At 37.0% G+C, this 23,084-nt stretch overlaps 1 protein-coding gene across 13 annotated transcripts in view; it reads right to left on the bottom strand.

Annotated features, from left to right (window-relative positions):
* Positions 1–23,084, bottom strand: part of LOC129722423 (gamma-aminobutyric acid receptor subunit beta) — a 187,920-nt gene that overhangs the window by 54,578 nt on the left and 110,258 nt on the right. For 10 of the 13 annotated variants that reach the window (XR_008727598.1, XM_055675856.1, XM_055675868.1 and 7 more), the window contains exons 6-7: positions 19,807–19,889; positions 2,040–2,177 (exon numbers count right to left, since the gene is read on the bottom strand). Coding sequence is in view for 12 of the 13 variants with exons in the window: in XM_055675856.1 (XP_055531831.1) it covers positions 2,040–2,177; positions 19,807–19,889 (221 nt within the window). In the remaining variant the exon portion in view is untranslated. Of the gene's footprint in view, positions 1–2,039; positions 2,178–4,203; positions 4,342–19,806; positions 19,890–23,084 lie in introns of all 13 variants that reach the window. The other 3 variants (XM_055675858.1, XM_055675859.1, XM_055675867.1) reach the window with 1 other exon arrangement.

Below are 23,084 nucleotides of genomic sequence, written 5' to 3'. Positions count from 1 at the left end.
ATTCTAAGTCGCTCAAATATGCATGTCTAGTTGAGTTACTTAAGATGAAACATCAAATTTGTTAATATCGTTTTGAATCTCAAACTTGTAATATGAAATCTAAAGTTTTATATGGTATTCCAGCTCTGCCTAAATGATAGGTACTGCATGTACTCGTAAATCATTCTAGAAATGAAATTTAGAATTTTGCCTGTGCACTTTTATCGTAAAATGGTTCCAAGTACGTAACCCTTGGTTTGAGAGAAGATGCTCTAGCCTTATAAGAAAAAATTATTAATCGAGTTTGAAAATTTTTCCACTTTAGCAAGAATGTAGTGGAAGTATTTTAGCTTTTCTAGAAATGCAGGAATTTTGCCTTATACGGAAACGCTTATGTCATTACAGAATAATGATTTAGTGTATCCTGGAATTGAATCAGGGTGATCTAAGGAGAAAATATTGTATAGAGCTGGACTCAAGGTTGAATTCCGGCAGACAAAAAATGAATTTTCAGATGTAACCCAGCTAGGAATAATTCGCTTAAATAAAGCTTCTCTTTTTAGTGATAGGTTACCTCATAGAACAAATTAACAGAAAATTGCTGACGATTGGCAGCAAGCCACTTTCGCTCGGGTCTGTTAATATTCATTAGAGGCCGAGCATAAATCTCGAAGTATCATTTCAATCAACCATAAGGCCATCCATTCGATGTTTCTCATCCTCAATTGAATTGGTAATTCACACACGTATAATTTTTCCATCGTCATCATCATCATCCCGAGCGAAGGTTACCATAACATATCTCGATCAGTTTTTTTTTGGTCGTGTTCATTAAAAAAAAAAGTTTGCGCAGCGATTATTTTCCTCACAAAACAGGAAGCCGCAAACGTTCCGGTGAAATCGACTCGAAGCGACTCGAGATAGGATCAATGGGGCACGCAGTTCGGTTGCACCACACCAACGATAATGTTTTGCGGGTACCAAAAATAAAATCGACAGCAACGTGATGATCACATACACTCACACCGGAAGAGGGGGGTTAGCGTGTACCCGACGACAACGACGACGTCAACGACGCAAATGAATGCAGAAAACCACGTCATGACCATATCAGGGACTGCGGTGGGAGAGGCCAATTTGTTGCACGGTAGAACGCTTCTGATTAAATCAGCAGATTCGGTGCGCTCTACAGATACAGGGGTTGAAGGTGGGGAGGGGAAAAGAATAAAATTTGCTTCAAATTGGCGATGGGAGGCGGGATGAATCCCGGTGGCTTCGGTTGGTGTGGGAAACAAATTTCATGTTAGGGATTATGCAATGGTGCTTTTTGTTGGCGCGTCTCGCTCTCTATTCAAGGGGGTTGTTAAAATCGGAGAATTTGGTTTGGTGTTTTTTGTTTTTTTTTTGTGTTCTTTTCTCGCAATATACCGAATATTGGCAAGCTAAAATCTGAAATCGACCAATCCGGAGAAGTGGTCCGTTTCCGTGCTGCGAGCCGGAAACGGTGCATGGTAATATCTCTCGCACATTTATCAGGGATATTAAATGTAATGATTATTGGTATCGTTTAATTCGGAACGGATGGAGCGAATGGTTTTTCATATTCCCAAGCCCGGATCGGAAGCGGATGGTAGATGCTCTAGAGGACGGTGGGGGTGGTGTCTGGGGAAACTTCGAAGGTTGATGAGTTCATTTGAATGCCAGTGGCGAACGTTTTGGCCTATGAGGGTGAACACTGGATGAGGATGAGATGTGGATAGAGTTTCTCAGCGCTATGAATGTATACTGAAATATCGATAGGAAGAGCGTAACTTGGATTTTTCGTTGGATTCTCAATACAGGAAAGAGGAAAAGTATGGAACTGACATTTTGAAAACCGTCGATTGATTAAATTTTTTTTTTCTCTGCAAGGAATGTTTGATATGGTTTTACAGAATGAGATAATAAAGAAACAATTGGAGTGGGGGAAGTCATTTGATTTGAGGGTTTCTGTTTTTGTTTCGGGGGAGAAGGAGTAAGAAATGAGCAGAAATTAAAAATCGGTGACCGTCTACAGGTACCTGTTGTGAGACTGATTTCCATAGCACGCTGACGGTGTCCCAAAACCTTAAACTGAGGCAAAGATACTTCACTCGAGACTCCGACTGAATTGGGGCCTTCATTCCATTTATATCGGATATCTCGCATCGTGTATCCGACTAGAGTAGCGAGAGGAATAGTGTTTCACGACAATTTGTTTTGCGTATGTGCGTTACAGAACGGGTTAAAGGCAAAAAATTAGACATCAAAAATAACGACACAGGTTAAGCACTTAATTAAGGTACAAGATCCGCTTTTATCACTGACACTTGTTCGCTGGTCTCTTGATTTTTGGTTTGCTTGTATCTAACTTTTTGGTTTTGAATCTCGTTCTACTCGGCATTTCGTTAGTGTGTTTACCTGTCAATCTGGAAATATTTTTTTTTTGGTTTGGCCAAACCTACGATGCTTGACCCTAGCTGATAGTTAGTTTGTTTCTCTGGCATTTATAAAACTTTGACGTGAAATTAAAAGGACTATTATTACCTACTACTGGTTCAACTGGTGACTCTACGATATGAGCGGTGTCAATTGGGTTTTCGATGGTCTGAACGTACCACAATTGTCACTCTTTCTAATCCGGTCGCTAGCAGTTTTGCTTTTGTTCGTTTGATCACCTTCTAGAGCAATTTATACACGTCAAAATACAAATCAAAATATGCTAACTCTATAAAAGGGTCGATATGAAAACAAAAATTACTAACTAAAGTGTTGAAAAACCACTATCGAGGGAAAACGTGGTGAGAGCCCTCTATAGGCCGGTGGTTTGCGGAGCAAATGAGCTGCCCGATAGGTGTCGCTCTATCGGTGGAGAATTCTGACGCATTGTCGAAAAGTGCGCAAAATTTCTCGGCGCTGCTGGCTTGCCTATGCTAAGTGGAAAGAAGTAACCGAGGTAAAAACAAAAAACATAGCTGAAGCTGGTTTTAAAGTAGAAAATCAAGCCTAAGAGGTTTGTGTTTGTGGATAGGAAGTTTGAAAACCCGTTTCCGTTGTTTTACTTGGGGTTGTAATAGGTTAGAGAGGAGAAACGATGTAACCGAAAAGCTAAAAAGAGTGGGTATAGTTGTGACGATTAACTTCAGAAAAAAGTATTATTCGGTGGCGCTAGAAAAAATTGATTGCTGACAATTGATATTTGCTTACGAAACTAATAATAGTCCGATTAATTACCACCCTGAGTGCGTTTCTTGGTATCTAAATTTGCACACAAAACTTTTTGTTTTGGCATATTCAGAAGGTTATCGGTTCGGTTGTAGCCGTTGTAGGGTTTATTTGCTTTTCTAGCTGAGTTTTTCTTCACATCGGGAGGAAATGATTTCCTCCTTCCATTGATTTTCAAACAATAAACCAAAGTGGTTAAAAAAGAAAATAAAAATAAACAAAAAACGAAACAACTAAAAATGGTTAAAAAAACTGATGTGCATTTGTGTTTTAAAAGGTTAGTTTGCGTACATAATTTATGGTTCATCAGAAAAAGAACACAACTAAAGAAGTTTACAGTTAGCGCTTCAAATAATAAACCACGTGTGTACTTTTCTTTTGGATTTTCGAACGCAAAGATAACGTACAAGTCAATAGTGTGGACATGTGTGTATATGGGAGTGTTTTTTTGCGATAGTTGATAGTTACGTGGTAGACGTAGTAATTTTAGCACGAATTAATTGTGCTATTTTTTTCGTCTTATTAACATAAAAACAGGAAATTAAAACAATCCGCTTCCTCAGAACTCAGAGTTCGGTTCGGCGGGTGAAGTGATAAACCAGGTGAGTTTTATGGTTATCTGTAAAGGCGTGAAAGATGAGAAATAAACGGGAACAGTTTTCTTCTCGGAGGTAGCACAGTATAACAGCAAACAAATAAAACAAAGAAATCAGTGTGGGTGTAAAGAGAGTAAATAATCGTACTGGCTTTCACTTCTCTTGGTAGGTGGTAGAAAGATTTTGGGTTAGTTGAAGAAAAAGACAAGAAAAAACAAAAACAAACCAGGTGGAAACTGAAACCAGAGCTGAAAACTGAACGAAACGCGGAGAATAATGGCAGAAAATGATGAATAGAGAGAAAGAGAGACAGAATGAAGGGAGAGATTGAAGAGAAAGAAATGTAGTTGGATTTTTTTTCAAAGTTTTGCTCATGATGGGGTACCTGTGGTAAGGTTAATTTCGGTCGCCCTCTGCCTGTGACCCAGTACTCTAAATTGTGGTAGTTCTACTTCGCTGCTCATTCCGACACTACTTAGGCCGTCTTTCCAGAAGTACCGGATATCTCGCATAGTGTAACCGACTCCAGGGTTTGCAAAAATTAGTTAATTTTTCAGTATTGATAGCAAATATTTGATATTATTGAGTAATTAGGTTTGGTTATTGGATCCGATTCGAGTTTGTTGGCGGTTCCGAAGATTTGGGTTTTTCGTTTCGTTTTTGGATAAGATATCGTGTATGTTTCGCGTCGATTAAATTTGGCCGTTTGATTGCTGTTGGTTTTTGTTTTTCGCAAAAGTACCACGATATACTCGCTGTTATTTGGCATTACAGATTTTCGACATATCGTCAATGTGTGGTTTGATTCAATGAAATTTGTGGAGAAATGAGAGAACGTAAAAACAAAAAAAAGTATTCGAATGGTTGTTCTGGCGTAGTTTCCTATGCAAAGAATAGTCACACTAGTTGGTAAATACTGTAAACTGAACTATTCGGAAGAGAATAAGCTTAGCATACATTCATTCTGAGTATTCGCTTTTGTTATGCAGGGTATTTTCCTCTAAAAGTACGAATTTGGATGCTTGGTGTAGTAAAAAGGTTTTAAAAGCTTGTTCTGAGTGTTTGCCTTTGTAGGAAATTACACGATTCTTTTTATAAATATATATAATAACTTCTGAAAATTTCTAAGTTAAGATAGGGAAACACACAACAAGAAAATTAAACTTGACCAGATCGATACGGGAAATTAGAAAAGGAAATCACAAACAAAGATGAATTTAATAGTAAGACATATATTTCACCGTAGCTCAATTTAGAAAATAAACAAAAACAAAATAAAAAGAAGAACAGAAAGTGGAAGATTCCTTCCGCGTATGCAATAGCCAACATTGCTAGTTTCTTCGGCAAAGAGTAGTACGCAAGATTTGGAAAGTCAATATTTTGAAGTGATGCAAGAAACGTTAACCAAAAGGAAAAACAGAATGGGTTGTGAGAGCTTCCGATTAAAATGGCTGGAGCGAATAAATGGTCATAGTTTCTAGCTAATGGTCTTTCTGTTTCTGCGGCCCAAAACATACCGAAAAAAACTAGTTCGAAAAGACAAAAACGGAAACGGAAGCGAATATTAGAGAATAAAATCATGCAGAATTCAGTATGATATCAGCAATTCACTCTCAACTAAAATCCAAACCAGAGAGTTAAAAAAAACATGACTGAACGAAATAGAACAGAAACTTTTGTTTAAAAAAAAAAAACAGCTGCATTTCTCCGTACACGAACGTCTGCTATTGTTGTCTTATGAAAGATATTTAATTAAAGCGCTCCTGTTTGATATTCATGTGGGAAAAAAACGAAAAAAGAACGAGATGTTATACTTAACAATAACACAGGAATAAATGACATCCGACTAAAATCAGAACAATTCGAGCAAACAGGAAACTAAAGCGGGGAAAATCCAATTGTTTGGTAAAAAACAAATACTTTTGGCTGCATGTACACGTACAGGTCAAAATAAATAAACAAATACAGAGGGCAAAATCAGATAGCTGAAATTGTCACTCGCTGCATGACAATCCGAAACTAACAATAATAAAATAATTCTATCACACGGTTGAATAATAATTGGAAGTGGGGGTATGAATTCTTTTGGTAATAGGGTTTTTTGTTTGTTTTTGCTTAGAGCCATGCAAATTCATGCTAGTCGATCTGGTTCTTCGGATAAAAAGGAATTTGATGATGATCGTATGGATGGACGCGCTAAGAACTTTTAAATTCGAGCTTCACCTGCAACGCAGGTAGGCTTGGTAGACTGCATATATAAATATACCTAACAGTTGAGTAACAGAATAAATAAAATGGTTGTGGGAAAACAACGCACAAATCGCATGCAGATGGAACGGAAAAGATGATAGCATATATGTGTGTGCGTGTGTGACGGTTTACGGATATGATAATGAAATGAGGACCTGGTTGCGGCTGCGATTTTATTGTTGCTCTCTAACCTTGTCGTTTTGGGGCACTCGACGGCCACTCCGTCGCTGGGTGTTGGTTTTTTTGTTGCTGTCAAATTGGTGAGATATGATTTTGTGATTTTTTGAGAGGACGATGCTAGATTTTTACGATCCTAAGGAGGATTTCCGAAAGTTTGTTGAAATGTATAATACAAAGAAGATAGAATCAATGAATATAAAAGCCGTGCGCAAGATACAACATACCAGCTTGTTGGAACACAACGAAAGAGAAAGAGAGAAAGAGAACTGTTTGGATTCGTATAAAAATAAGCATATTGAGTTATTTAGGACTGTAAAAATGCGCTGAAGCGATTGGTCATGGGTCTGTGGTACTATAATAAACAAATTGTTCAAGAGTTCAAGAGTTTTGATTAATTGGAAAAATAGTGTGAGTAATTTTGTTTTTTTTCGCAGGAAAAGTTCATTTTGTGGCACTTTAATTTTTAATCTGGCGAGCAATCCAAGATAAGACAGTGTTTAGATGGAGTTAGTTTCATCTTGTGTGTATTGTCAGGGTGTACGAGGACTCACGATGACGCTGCTGTATTACGAAACATTGAATTATAGTATAGTAAGTAAAGAGGACAGCCTTGTTTCAATCCAGGAGCTTTTTCTGATTGGGAGTCGTTGCTAGATTGGGCTTTTATCCGGCCTCTGGCTGTATTAGACCGGTTCAAATTTTTGAATTACTGACATTCAATTTACGCTGTAAAATCGTCGGGCAACCGCTAGTGGCCGCTATTATATTTAACAGAAGAATAAACACTCTTCGTTTGTTCATGTTTGTAACGTTCCGGCTTTTTGAAAGGAACGGAAGAATGTATTCAATTATTTAGCTGGAACTTTGCACAGATGTTCCTATGGGCTGAGAAAGCCATTTTGTCATATAAGTATTTGTTGACTAATTTCTGAACGGGATTATGTAAAAATAGTATCAATGATTTCTAACACTTTTGGAATCAGAACGGTTTGTTTAATCGGGGTGATGTCTTCGGCAAAGTAGATAATAATTTTGTCTTTCTGAAAAAAATATACACCGTAAAAAAATGCTATTCATAGTTGTTATAACTTGAAGAAATCTAAACATATAAAAATGCAGCTCTGTCTGTCTGTCCGTCTGATCCATATAGACTTGAAATTACTAAACTGTCGCTATTCGCATAATAGTCTTATGAAAAATTTGAGTTTTTTCTTATTGTTTTGCGATAATAGGTCCATTTTGGCATGCTTTTCAAGAATAGCCATTGAAAAAGTAAGGTTTGATTCTCACAACCTCGATTTTAATGGTTATTCTTGAAGAGCATGTCAAAATGAACCCATTTGCTCAAACAAACAAGAAAACGTAGGACTATTATGCGAATAGTGGCAGTAAACCGAACGGCGTGAAATTTCGTTAATAAGTATTCAAGGGGCCGAGAAAGGTGCTTGAGATAGTTCGACACCCCTCTCTCTTCCGTAAGAAAGGGGTTCCATACAAATGAGACACAAATATCTGCACAACTCGAGAACTATTCAAGAAAATGAAACCAAATTTGGTAGGCAAAAGTTTTTGATAGGAAGAAAAATTTTCATGGTGGTTTGAAACCCCTCTTTTCTCCTGTTGGGAGGGGTTTTATACAAATGAAACACAATTTTTTTCACAACTCAAGAACTATTCAATTAAATGGAACCAAATTTGGCCATTGGTGGTTTTTGAGAGCAAAAAATTTTCTCATGCTGGTTCGACATCCCTGCCGTCTCTGGAAGAGAGGGCACTTATGCAAATCAAACACAAATTTAAGCATAACTCGAGAACTAATCACGTAAATAGAATCAAATTTGGTATGTGGAGGTTTTCGAGGGTAAGAAATGGTACGATGATGATTTGACACTCCTCCAAGATGGCGACGTCGATGGCGGTGTCTTGAAAACAGCGAAAAAAGGTCGAATACTACCCAATATGGGCATTTTTGGATCCCGAATGATTCCCAGAAGCAAAACACCGACCGCAGACACCGTTTTGAATTCATAGTTAGTGACTCCCGGTATCTGGGAAGCAGCCAAATATGACGGAATACCACTCAACATGGATATTTCTGTAATCGGAATAACACATAGAAGCCATTTTGGATTCAAAGATGAAGACTTCCGGTTTCTGGAAAACAGCCAAAAATAACTGAATTCCACCCAATGGGTATTTCCAGAATCAAGAACAGGTGTACAGAAGTCAAAAGGCGACGGTGTTCTCATTCCATCAAAATTTTGTTGACAAGGTATAAACAAATCGCAAGGAATCAATCAATTGGGAATGTTTAAAATATTTTGAATAAAGAAAAAAAAGGAAGGGACGAAGTCTGCCGGAACTGCTAGTGAAAAATGAAGAAATTAAATGCTTTAAAATTTTTTTTGCTGCGTATGTTTTTTTAAAGAACAAAACTATTATCAACAACTTTGCCGATGACAGTATACCGATCAAACAAACGGTTTTATCATTAAATAGCACTCGGTTGAGTAAATTCACGCATTTCCTGAGTCAATTATTGATAAAAATATTTTTAGGACCAAACCCGTTAATTTGATCCGTGTAGTGTCTTTCGCAAAGTTGTTGGTAATCATTTTGTCCTTTAAAAAATATATACTCTGTAGAAAATATACTCTTGACGTACAACTACGTCTCGTCAACAACAACATTTACATAAAAGTTGCAAATTGAAATATTATACGAATTTGCATGCAAAAGTAATTCCTTCATTCAAATAATCGAAAAGACTCTAGATATTAGACAAATGATTGTATATTCCTTTAGAAGTAGAGCATTTGTTTTTCGGAATATTAATTAGTTATCTATGTATTTTTGCTTACGAATGAGTCATCAATTAACCGTTGATAAATCGATAATGGATAAAGATATAAAATATGTAGAAATGCGTGGAAAAAGTTATGCTGAAAATCATGATTTGAGTATACTTTCCACATAAAACTGTTCAAACATTTTTAAATATGAAAGATGATAATTTAACATATTTGACAAAGTTGCTAGAAAAAGCATCTGCTACAATTTTCTTGAAGCATTGGCTGTCTATCTCACTGTCCTTAAAAATAAATACTTCGTATTTGTTATAGGTGGATTAATCACTGCATCATCCTTTTTAAAAGAAGCGCATTTTAATACATAAAAACTTTTCCGAATAAAGTATATTTTGAGCATGAAATCGACCAAATAAAACACTGTGTGGCCCTCGTAATTCTACGTAATATTGCGTTCATGTTTCACACACAACTCCTTAAATTTTTTTTGACGTAGAATTACATCTCACGGCAAAATTAACAGAGGTTCAATTTTGATTTTTGAAAAGTGGGGTTTTCGAAATATTTAATTTAAAAAAAGTTCTGGTACTAGCTATTTATAACTTTTGTAAAACAAATTATTTTTCATATTTCTCCATAATCGGAAAACCAGCAATGTTTCGCTAACCTTCTTTAGGTCTCATAAAAAATTGGATTACAAAAAAAAAACTATTTGAGTCAATTATTAAAAAAAATTTTGACTTTTTTCCTTAAAAAATATGTTTTTCACGTTTTATATTATTTCGGAAAGGCAATTATTATCAAGGAAAGAATCGAGGATTTACTATAATTGCTATCGACAACTTTGCCGAAGACGTCATACCGATCAAGCACACCGTTTTGGTTTTAAAAATATTTGTAAATACCATTTCTACATAAACTGTTTTCTAAAATTAGTTGCGATTCAAAAAAAAATACTGGAAGTACGAAGCGACATCTCTAGCCCACAGGAATATACAGCCAAATCAAAAATGACAGCTGAAGATATATTGAAATTGGGACATTTTTTGATGAGTTTGCTCATCTGTAAAACACCGACGGCAAAGCGATTGGCATCCAGTGTTTACCATCAACTTCATAAATAAAAATTTTAAACTAATGTTTCGAAGGAACTAGTGATTGAAGCAACCGCTGTCACCACTTTTATGTTCAACTTTTTCAAAACTCTGGACTGTCTATCCAAGTCCCTAGCAACTGACTCACGGGATAAAGTCAGGTGAGGAGAGGTTTATATCAGCGTTGAAAAAGCAACAGAAATTTCTACAACTCTCGAGAGCATATCGTCAGAATGTACGAGGACTCTACAATATTTATTAACAAAAAGTTTGTATTCTGCAAGCATCGGTACACATTTTTACCATCAATATTTTATTGATTTATTTATTATGAGTTATTTCAAATAGATTAATTTTTCTGACCAAAGGATTTGTATCATGATCGGACCAGTAATTTTTTTAAATTATTTTAAATTCAAGGTTTTTAAATAGATTCCATTTTCACTACTTGGAAACAAGACATGAAAGTAATCGTAAGGTCGAATTGAGCTTGGAAATGGATCATTTTATAAAACTTTCTAAATAAAAATATTACTTCAAAAGTTCTTATTAAATTTTCTGAGCATTATTAGGAGGTTTACTTCAAGGGGTTTTGGTATTTTGACCTACAGTCAAATGGAACCATCATTAGGACTGAATGTGCGGTATCGAAACCCTTACGTCCTGACTGTTTTATGTTTGCTCAAATGTTTTTAACTTGATGATTACTGTTTCGAGGCTTGATGATGGTTCAAAGAAAGGACCGAAACGTCGGTGATGAGCGATTAGCAAAATTATTGGACTGCAAGCCGAAATATCAAAACCCCTTGTATCAAACATCAATTACAGACAAAAATAATTTCTGTTACATTATTAGTAGAAGTTATTTGATGAAACTGATTAATACTTGAAATAATTTTTCGATAAATAGCAAATCAATCTCGCGTATAAAAAATTGGTCCGATCATGAAAAACCCTAATAGGTTTTTTTCATTGTAGTTTTTTCAAACTTTGATAGTTTTTGAGCAAAAACTCTGCATAAAAATGAATTTTGATGTAGGAAGTGTAGGTACATCAATCATTTTTAAGTAGAACAAAACTTTGCACACTTATTGAATTTGTGAGCTGAATATTTTCCGAAAGTGCAGGAATTTGTTAGCCTCGAAAAAAAAATTTCTAAATCATTGGTATCTATTTAAGATCACATTTTATTCCAAGGGAAATACTTTTTTTTCAGTCCTAACGGTGGATCAAAACACTACTATGTTTTACGTCCGACGTTTCGGCCTTTGGACTTGACGATCCTCAGGGGATATAAAGTTGTACCGTTTTTCGTTTAGTGTATAAAGCTTGACGATAGGTTGTCATAGCTATCAATAGGTTCTCCTTCAAAGTACCACATCATAAAGCACGATGCGTTGGTGGATTTCATTCGTTTTCTCGGGCTTTTTTATCACACCTCTGATGACACCAAGATGAACTCTAACTTATCAGTGTCAGTGACTTAAAGTCGAGGAAATTTGCCTTTCGCAAACCATTATTACATTCCTACAACTCTGTCTTAGAATATTTTTCTATACAACAAGTGATTTTTGAGTTTGGATGCTTTGAACAAGGTGTAGGTATATCAAAATATTTTTTTCGTGTTTTTAAAGAAATTTACTCTTGTGCTTTCATCATCCGGGTGAAGTACTATGTTTAGTAAGCCAAATATGTGTACAAAGTTTCATTCAAATCGAAAATGGTTGATCAAATTTTTGATTTTTTTTCTGGCTGTACACACTCACGTCTCCTTCAACTGTTTCCCAAAGGAAACGCATGGTAAGTTTTATTTCTTTTTACTTGTCAAGCGAGTGTTAAAGTTTCTAGCTTAATTGCACTCAAAATTTTGTATTTATTAGAGCGGTTTTCGAATCTATTTTGGTGTTTGATTTTGAACTGGACAATATCTGTGACAAAAAAGCACATTTTTTTCGTAAAAAGAATGCACGTTCTCAATTCGCCAAATTCACGCTCGATTTTCTCACGTTTTTTTTTCGTTTTTATCTCGCTTTTTAAAAAAAATCTTTAAATCAAGAATAATGCACTTCCAGTTGTAGAAAATGTATTCGAAACATCATTTTCACTTGTGCCTTGTGTATAGTTTCATGAACTTAATTTATTTGATTATTTTCTGAGGCAACCAAGTGTCATATCTGTTACAAATAATCTATGTCATAATTTTGAGAAAAATGAACCTTGAAAGACGTATTTCATTGACTTTGAGGCAAAAATTACGTATTATTCGGGCAGTTGAGAAAAGAGATCTGTTAACAACTCAAATAGCCCTACAGTTTGGTCTTCATAGAGCGTGGATTTAAAAATTATAAAATCTAGCGGTTCCACAATTTCACATAAACAAGCATTAGACTCTGCTAGCTATGCTAAAGAATGGGCAGTACAAATCATATTGATATTGCATGTATAATAGCCGTGAGAAAGTCCGCGAAAATACAATGGAGAAAAATATCAGAAGCTAACCTTTTCTTGTTTATTTATTTGTATTTTGAACTTATATTCCATTCAACTATGAAAGTGCATCATTTTACTCAAAATATCATAAATTTCTATTGAATCCAACACAAAAAATTCAATTTTTAGCATTTCGCTAAATTTACGGTTTCGCCAAATTCACGGTAAAATTTGACCGTGATAAAATCGAAAAAGCTCTGTACTTTAAACTACGGTTTAGCGTTTGGTTGTGAATTGGCAGCGACGATTTCAACTAAAGAATAATTATTTTAATGAAAAACCTTCAATATTTCAGTTTCCTCTGGACAAAATTTAGTAAACGCTAAAATCCTTGTGTTGGCCAAACGATAACTGGTCCGAGGTCACCTGACTTTGCGGCCTTTTTCTTCCCAAACCAAGTGACACCAAAACCGAACCAAACCGCCAGCGTTTCTATTCACGCTAATTAATATTTGCTTTCCATTAGTAGTGTTTTGTATCATATCGGAGAGATAGGAGCTGCGGAGGAGCTTCCGAAATAACAAATTGGGTCCTTCTGCGCAAGCAACGCAAGGTCGTTTCCGTCGGCCTCGAAAGAGGGGCGGCCATTTATCGCTGGTGCGCACTCCTTTCCATCGTGGTCCAGATCACTCTGTATGGGAAAAACACACCAAATTGCGGAGGACGGAATATCTTATTAAAGACTTCTTTCGACGCGGCAATTTTTTTGCCCTTCTATGTTGAATGAAAGTGGGCGGGCAATAAACATTCGCTTCCGCTGAAGTTTCCCAACTGAGTGGGAAGTGAATTGTGGTGATCAGCCAAGAGATGAAATATCGACGGCTGTCTGAAACATGTTTCAATTTGCTCCCGATTTTTAGCGAAAGAAAAACCGTCGTGCTACCGTGTGTAGCACTTGAAGCAGCTTAGAGTAAATCATCGAATTGAGCTCCGTTCAATTCAAGCGAATCCCAAATGCTACCCAATTTCCCAAGTGGTGGGACCCGCCGCTGATGGGGTGATCTCGATAAAGCACAGGAAGGAAGCTGTAATGGTCCTGTGCGTCAGTCGTTCAGCTCTTCACCTTGGGAATCAATTGAAACTCATCCCTCCTGCCTCAGGTGGCTGCTGATACACACGCACACTGTTTGTTGGCGAATGTTCGAACCTTTCGAGGAAAGGTTTTTTTTTGCCTTGTAGCACAGAATACAACGGTATTCGCAATGATTACTAGGGGATTAGGGCCAAACAATAAAATGAGCTAAAACAGTTTGAAGTAGATTGTGGATATGTTTGACCTTTTCTTTGTGCCAGGGGCGCAAATATTTGCATCACATGTTGAAGAACGCTTTAACGCTAGTATTTTACTTCCGATGGGAATGATATTTTTTTTACATTGTGATGCATTTTACCCCAGCCAGTTTTTTCGTGTTTTCTCTCAACTGGAAAATGGCTTTATGATTTATGTTGCCGGAAGCATGAGCACATGCAAAAGATATCGAATGAAAGCTCGTTGTCTTCGAGATGTTCATCCTCCCTGGCAGCAGCTTAGGCAAGCTTTCTACTGGAAACTCGTAGCAAGAAGAAGGAGACAAGTATATGGAAAGGATTACCGTTTTGCCGCAGTGCTTTAGCTGGTTTCCCGAACTGCTTTACCTGTGGACATAAAAGTGCCGGGCGAACGGTAAGGCTGGAAACCCTTTTGCAGATAAACGAAGCAGCGTGAGAATTTACGATTAATGCGGGAAGATTTCATCGTAGGTTCCGAAGGGAAAAGAGGGTAATCGTGCCGGTTGCAGGTTTCAACTTTACGATGTGGGAAACTAGCGCTGGCACTGGGGGTGTGGGGTTTACGGTATGTGGAAGTTTTAAAAAGTGCGCGTATTTGATTCCGGATGAATTGTTGATTGGCTCGAAATTGGGCGCCTGGAATCACAGTCAAGCTGGGCCTGCCTGGTCATGGTTTGGGCGGCATCATTATGTTTTACGGCAAATAAACACCAGATGGATAGGTTTGTATAGGTATAATTTATTCAGGGAAGCAAAAAGAACGAGAACCCAGCTTTTCATATAGTTGAAATTTATCGCTGTCAAAATACAACTCGATGCAGGAATGTGCTTGTTCGTCAAACCATGATAAACTCGAAAAATAATATTTATGTCTATTTAGATTGATTAATAACACAATTTTATACCGCCGAATATTCCGAACTATCTTTAACCGTAATCGAAATTGTTTTTGCTTAAGAAAGAAATCAAAGTGATTCTAGATTTCATTGCTAGCGTAGTTTTTTTTTTCGATTCGTCGGATTTGATATGAAGACTCAGTAACATTATTAGCCATCATGATTGAAAAAAATTTTTTTTTTAGGTTATTCTATACAAAGCTGGGAAGAAATTATGTTAATTAACTGATTTCGATCATTTAATTTCATAATTTCGATCACATGTTTGTGCCCAAAGTTTGTTTTTCCAACTGCATGGTACAGAAATAAATACTCGTTACGGTTGCTATTTTATAGAAAATACCATCCAGGTTTTTGTTGGTTGCTTCTTGCTTCGCCTTCTACGAAGCGTCAATCCAATGAAATGTTTCATTATGGAAGAAATGTTCTATCGTGGATGAAATGTTTCATTGGTAGTGAAATGTTACATCACCAATGAAATGTTGCAGAACAAATTGCTGAGTAACTGCGAGACAGTTGAATGTGTCATTCAGGAATGTTCACCGGATTTTTTTCGATAATTCAGCTCATATTTTGGAAAAATTATAATATACTTACATCTATAATCTTTTGTAGGTACTTTTCTAATATGACAATTACATAATGAAAAGTCTGCAATACAGCTCCCCAAGAAAGTTATGAGATTAGACAACAATCAATAGTCAAGAAAGATGCAAAAAATGGAAATGGATATCCTTTTCTTTGATTATTTGCTCCGTTTAGGAGTATTAGTTTTGTTGCTAATGACAAGACGTTTTCATTTCAAAAAATTGAAAAAAAAAAAAACACATTTCCTGAATAGAACTTTCATTCAACGACAAAATCAAACTCTCGTGTTCCGTTATTAAAGTATCAAATATTATGACCCGAGCGCTTTTTTGTTCAGTTGTACACTATGTCTTTCGTCTTTGTATACTTTTTCATTGCTTATGATAGGGATTTATTGCTTCTGTTTGAGACAATATTGAACCACGACAACGGAAAACCAATAAAAAATCTCGGCCCAACTTTAACCATCGCTTCAAGTGGCCAAGGCTGAAGCACCGAAGATACGCTTAACTGACATGCTTCAAACATGGATGAGCCAACAATTGGGTTTAGTATGGTGGCTTTCCGTTTCGCTGATTGTATTTAGTTTTAACAAAAGCGCAATGTTTCACGTTGGTTGCACAATCTTCGTGAATGGTTCGAATCCGCTTACAACCTTTCTCCGGAGCCCGGTGCATGGTCTGATGGTGGTTTCACAGGCAGTGCACACACACAAAAAAAGAAAAACGCAACCCGGAATGGAGATTTGGAAGAGAAGTTTTCCTTTTGAGAATGGCAGGCAATATTGTTCCGCAGGAACTTTTATCTTTCATTCCGAAAATGGCTCCGCATGGCTGTTTGTCTGGGTATTGGGACTGTGAAAAGCGCCAGCCGATTTGAGGGGGAAAATCTCGATTCAAGCCCATTATAGAGATCCGGACAAATGAGGCTGAAGGTCCATAAAACCAATGTCTCGGTTGAGTACGTTGTTCAAACGATTATGCAACTTCTGCCTCGATACACTGAACAGTCGTACACACATACACACACACACGATATCTAACAGCAAACAGGACACGCATGGTCCTTGTTTAAGGTTGTTTTCTGTGAAAGCGACGAGATCACAGAGGTGAATAATGTGGAAGAAAGAAAAAATGAATTGTAAATTGCGTATATGCTAAAGCTGGTAGAATGATGTGAAATAGATATTGGTATATTTGCTGAACGAAATTATTGAGGTGTTTAATTCGGAAGAAAAGTTTGTGGCGATGTGGTAAAAAAGGGGGCTGAGTTACAAATGTTTAGTCGTGTTGATTATGGCTTACGCATTCTCGCCCGCCGCTCCTTGTTTTTTCTGTTCAAGTCAGGCGAAAAGTGTGACAGTTATATTCGCCCTACACGGATTCTGACACAGCTCTGCTGGGTGTTTGTTGGTGGGTGGAGGTAACTGTTGTTGCTGTTGTTAGTCGGCACTGATTAACTGGGCGTTCGTTCTTTTTGGGTTTCTTCTAGAGTATAGAAATAATAACACGTTTGGTGCGATAGTATTCCACCCATGGGTGACATTGAGACTAGCCGTAGTCAACCTTCTGCGGTTGCTGTAGTAGAGAAGGCGACCGATAATTAACCATTATATTATATATATATGAAAACTTAGGTACTAACTCAAAAGCATGATAAAATTACAACAAATTGATGTTGATTCGAAACGATAAATTTCCTTCGGGAAGTGAATGTTTTTTTGCGTTGTTTGGTATTATTCATACTCGCCGATAATCAAACAAAAAATAAACACAATAAGGCAAGAAAAACAGAAAAAACGGTTGTGTACTGTAGTAACTCGGCTAACAAATAACAAACAGGGGCAAGTTAATTAAATATTTCCAGTTGGCTCGTATGCGCAAACGGCTCGGTTTGTACTTGTTTTGATCTATACTCCAAACAAAAAGAAAAAATGAATTCACTTACGAAAGTACCAAAGAGATAACCAAAACGGCAGAAAACAAAAGCAGCTAAAGTTGCTCTCAGCTCGAAGTTGTCGTACAAAAGGCAATTTGTTGGCGTTGTAGCAGTTTTTGTTTTATCTGGCTCGTGGTTCTCAGCGGATCGTTTCTTTGTACTCTGGGTAAGTTAACTCGTCACACACTCACAAATAACGAAGGCACAACACAAAACAAAGAAGATCGGACAGAAGTTCTAAATGACCAACACAACGGAAGAAGAACCGAACGTAAAAGCTGAACATATTTCATAGGCTTGAGTTACAGGTTTTTGCTACCTTACTGATGTCTGCTAATGTCGTTTTCAACTCGTAATTTTTCACAATCATTTTATCGTATGCATTCCGCAGTAATTTGCGTGACTATAAACTTTTTTTTTGTTAGGATGAGTTTTGACATTTCTAGGCCAGTGCCAATGAAGGTCTGAAGCGGGCAGCAAGTTCGGTAAACTTCACAGACAGTATTTGGGTTCCCCGTCTTTGGGGTGCACAAGTCACCGAACCGCTGCCCATTGAGTTTCAGACGTTCACCGTTAACATCGTTTGATTCTATTTACGGAAGCATATTTGTGATCGTACCTCTTCAAATGAATCAACTGACAAACAAATACTTCTTGTTCGTTCGTGGTTTATACACACACATTGAGTTAAGGCCAAATCGTTCGAAAAGCGTAGCTTTGAATGTGGTACGAAGATAAATTAGCTTTTGCTACTATATCTCTGATCTTGAGCTAAATTCTAACATGATTGATATTGTCGTTTTTTTATTGTTTTGCTACACATATAAACTGCTAGCTATCTAAGAGAAGAATAGTGTAGTGTAGGAATGTTTTTACACACTTTACGTTCAACAGCGAAAATTGCCCTGCAATGGCGTGGCGCAAAATACGAAATGTTGTAGCACACAAGCTTTCAGTTTACGGCTAGCAGCTGAACATCGGCTGCAGCTTTCGATCATCATCGTCATCATCCATCGGTTGAACGCACAGCTGGCGGTTTTTATTATCAGAAGAGTGGAGGTTTCTCGAATTTATCGAATAACTGTTTGTTGGTAGGATCAGTTCGTGCCGGATTCTTCTAAAACCGGCTGGAGTATACAAGACATTTGGACAAAAAAAAAGGAAGCACAAATAAATTGAAAGCGATTGAGTGAGGAAGAAAAGCGGGTGTCAAAAACGGTTCTCCTTCGTCAACGGAGGCAACCGAACAGAACTTTCGAACAGAAGACAGGAAATAAAAAGTACGACATCGTGTGTAATATGGTGGTATTGTGTAGAAATGGAATAATAATTGGCTCCCATCTTCTCCCCGGTGACAGCTGGCAGGGCAGAATCCATCCATTTTGGCGTTTGTTGTTTGCAGTTTACCCTGGAATGGGGTTGCGAATTTCGATTTTTCCAATTTCCATGCCAGCCCGTCAGTTAGTCTGCCAGGAGGAGGAGGTGGGGGGTGGTGTTTACAGGCCGGAGCCGGAGAGTGTTTATCTCGTGACAACAAAAGTACTGTGAATTATTGTGGCTGAGTAAAATCACTGGATGTGAGTGTGTGCGTCTGCGTATGTATATGGCATGAATAAAAGCGATTTATCTTTCTGCCTTGCTCTGAATAGCTAGCGCGCCGCGACGCTTGGGCTGGCAAAGTGACAACAGTTTGCGTCGTGACAGTGTCAAGACAAATTGCACGAGAGAAAGATACCGGGGTAAACCAAAGAAAAAAAGCGGGTAACAAACAGCGGAACCAATTTGCGTTTAGAAAGTTACGCTTTTGTGATTCGTTCCGTGCCAACTGGTGCGCGCAGGATTACTCAAATCTCGACGGCTGTTAGAGTTTTTTTTTATTATGTATGTTAAGAATAAAGATCAAATTTTGACTACAGAAAATGTTCCAATTTTTTCGTTTTGAAAAACAACCGTCGAGACAAGCCAATCAGCAAAAACCAAAAGAAAACTATGAGACTGCGATGTGAAATGTGAAAACAAAATAACAAGCAATTGCGGGGAAAGCAAAACGCAACAAACAATTGTACGAGATAGCGAGAAAATACCAGGAAAAGACAGCGAATTTTTTTTTCTTCGGGTCGCCGTACTCTGATAAACGAAGAACGGCAAGCTGCATCTTGTTCGGAGGATGGATGAAAGGGGAAAACTTCTGTGAAACATGTCATATTTTGTTCCATCACACAGTTCTTCTTGTTTTGTTTTCTTTTTTCTTAGATTGTTCTTTTTTTTCTTTTGTAAGCGAACCTTCCTCGTTGCAGCGATCTCTTTGTTTCTTCGTAATAACGATTCGCCGGTTTCTGTTTTTTTTTTGCTCTAGTTTGTTTTAAACGTTAATTATAATATTGTTTAAATCGAGAGAATGGGAGTGGAATTGCACCTTTTTCAGTGACGTTTTTTCTGATTTGTTAGGAAAGTGACAATTCCGGTAGATACTTACAGCTTTCTATCTCTATATGACATAACTGTCTATCCATTGGAAAATATTGTAAATTCATTGGACATGATGCTGTGATTGTTAATCTGTAATAGTAATAAGCATAATGAGACAACGTGTACTTACAATAGAATCCAATGCTTTTTTTGATTCTTTTTTTTTTGGCTTGGTTTTTCGCTGTTGCGCTGCTTTCTTGCATTAGATTGTAGCAAAAGCAATCAAAATCGTTTGATTGTTCGACTGATTGGTTGATATTTGGGTGACGGTTTGGACAAACAGGGTACAAGCTAGGTGGTGTGGGTACTGTTGATCTGATAGCTGGTGCATGTGTTGGTTTGACAACAATGGATAACAATTAATGGGAATCACAGATTTTTTTTCGAGCGAGAGGTTTGTCTGTTACTTTTTTCTTGAGTGGTGTATTCTTTAGAATAGATAAGATCACATCAAAATAGATCAGACCACATTTTATTCCATACTAGTTTTTGAGGTACACACAAAACACAACGGCAAAGCTTTGGGGTGGACTCTGCGCACTTTGGTGGTGTGTACCGGAAAAACTGTTCTCTGCACGATGACACATTTTTGTTTGGAATACTTGATTACTAACACAGAGTTGGATTTTGAAGGGGGAATTGGGATTACCCAGGGAGGGGGAAGTTCTGAAAATCTAGATTGTGTCTCGTTTGATTTTGATTTTGTTGTGCAGATTCGTTCGTCGGAAGCTGACTTTGGATTATTGAAATGTGATTGGAGTAAATAACCCTTTTGCAGAGATGATTCATTTCGCAAAAGAAAACAAATTAGTTTATATTTTGATAATATTTCAAAGATAAGTTTTTTTTGAGAAAGATTTCAATAAAATTTTTATTGAACCTAAAACTTTTCATGTGGAAACATTATAATTGATCTTCGGGCCAAAACTGAATGAATGTACAACAAAGATACTCTGTAATAAGGAGGCGACCAACAGTTTCTAGAAAAATGCATATTTCTGTGGAAAGTAAAGATAACACCATATTGCACAGTGCACCCTGTTTACAAAGCTGCAAAAACTAGATTCAAGTTTATTTTGGTCCAAACAATGAATATCACAGCCGTAGTGCCCTCAGTAAAGTTGTTCCATTTATTATTTTCCATTTTATAGAAGCTGAAATTTCGTGATTAATCCACCTAAATATGAGAATCGAATTTTTCTTTTCTCATTTTACATGAAAATATTAACTTTCTTCGACAAAATTGTAGCACATTTCCTAAGAAATAACTTCTATCTGCCTATTTAAATGGACTTTTGTAAAGTTTTATACAGATTGCCTTTCAAAACCAGTTTTTCAATGTAAAAATCATCTTTTCATTGTAACTTGAAAAAAATTATTTTTAGTGGCTCGATCGATCGATAGAAAACTTCACAAAACTTCATTTAAATAAGTAAAAAAAAGTTATTTCTTTTAAAATGTGCTACAACTTTCCCGAAAAAAGTAGATTTTTATATTCCACAATGAGCAAAATAAAATTCTTTTCTGACTTTTAGATGGATTATTCGAAAATTTGAAACTTACATGATATGGAGCATAATTACTAGAACAACTTTACTGAAAACACTACGGCACTTAACTCAATTTTTTTGGGTCAAGATAATTTCGATCCCGTTTTTGCAGCTTTGGGAACAGTGTGCAGCGGTACGAGAGTTAAAAATTGGGAACTTTTATTATACACTCTCCATGTAAAGATTTTACTGACATATTATCTTTAGAATATATTTTGCATATGAAAACCCTCAGAGAATGGCTACTAGTTCGGAACTCCGCCGCACTAAAATATCTTCTGCTTGAGAACGAGACACATGCTACGCTTCTCAAGTCTTTTGCATACACGCTCCCGAGATACTCTTTCTGTTTCATGTACCCGCCTGAGTAGCTGCTGTTGCTGCACCCGCACGCAAAAACTCTTTTGTCCTGCTACTCAGCGACTGTGAAAAAGTACGCGAGTTCCTGCTTGCGAGTAGGAGTACTCGACTAAAATTGCTCGACTTGGAGGAGTAATCGAAAACGAAAATGCTTTCTTCATCTGCCCGGTTTTGCTTCGTGCACGGACAGCCGAGCGTGGGGGAAGAATCTGTGAAGGTTCGCATATTGGAACGTGAAGGATAATGAGCTTCTTTGGTAAGCTTTTCACAGCAGTCTAGTGCAAAACCAGCCGAACCAGAATCAAATCGCAACCGAAGTAGTTCGTTACCCTATTTGAAATATGTTTTTATCCCTCCGCCATTATCGCAATGCATTTTGAAACGATTGTCTTCGGCTGAGTGAGAAAGTAGGCGCGCATGTGTGCATACGATCTCGGCAGCGAATGCGAGCAACGAAGATAGCGAGAAAGAACGAGAAATAGGTTGAATGGAGAATTCTCCAGTGTGTGATATTGGTGGCAACGAGACTGCTTACATTTTAAGGAAATGATGTCTTCAGTGAAGTTGAAGATAATGTTGTCACAGATAAAAACTTTGCTAAAGACACTTTTCTTCTAACTTCTCTTGTTTCGAAGGACTTTTTGAATATCTAAAAAATGGACATTTTAAAAGCAACAATGTTCAGCATATATTGGTATATTATCGAAATAAACAACTTTATAAAAGACACAAAAAAGATGGCTTCTACAAAATTGCCAAGAAATTTTAAAAATACATCATTTGTTTGTACCTCACTAGATCTTAGACAGGCAAAAACTAGCAGACGAAACCTGTATAAGATGAATTGAAATATTTGTCTCTTTCAGTATCTTCATTGCCTGATATGCAATTTTAAAACACATATTTTCCATTTTTTTTTTGGCAATCACTCGGTCTGTATAGAAGCTAAGCCCCAGGCTTTTGCGGAAAAGATATCATTTGAGTTTTAGAAGCATTGGGAGAGATTTCCCACTTTTGCAAGTAGGAAGAAAAAATATCTAAACTTTTCTGCAATCGACTGCATATGACACGAAGACTTTTTCCTTTTACGGAAATGCTTGTGTTATCGCAGAACAATGACTTTGTGCATCCTGGAGGCAAATCCGGAAGATCTGAAGTGAATATGTTGTACAGGACTGGACTCAAGACAGAACCTTGAGGTACACCTGCTCTGACAGGAAATCTATCAGATTTTGAATTCTGATAGACAACCTGCAGAGTTCGATCAGTAAGATAATTTTTTAAAATTTTGATTGGGAAAATTGGAAAATTAAAAGTTTGCAATTTCGCAATTATTCTCTCAAACAGTTTACTTATTGAAGAAAGCAAACTGATT

The sequence above is a fragment of the Wyeomyia smithii genome, chromosome 2, assembly GCF_029784165.1.
Source record: "Wyeomyia smithii strain HCP4-BCI-WySm-NY-G18 chromosome 2, ASM2978416v1, whole genome shotgun sequence".
NCBI lineage: Eukaryota > Metazoa > Arthropoda > Insecta > Diptera > Culicidae > Wyeomyia > Wyeomyia smithii.
Note: the sequence above shows the minus strand (reverse complement) of the source record. Positions and strands in the feature narration are given on the sequence as shown.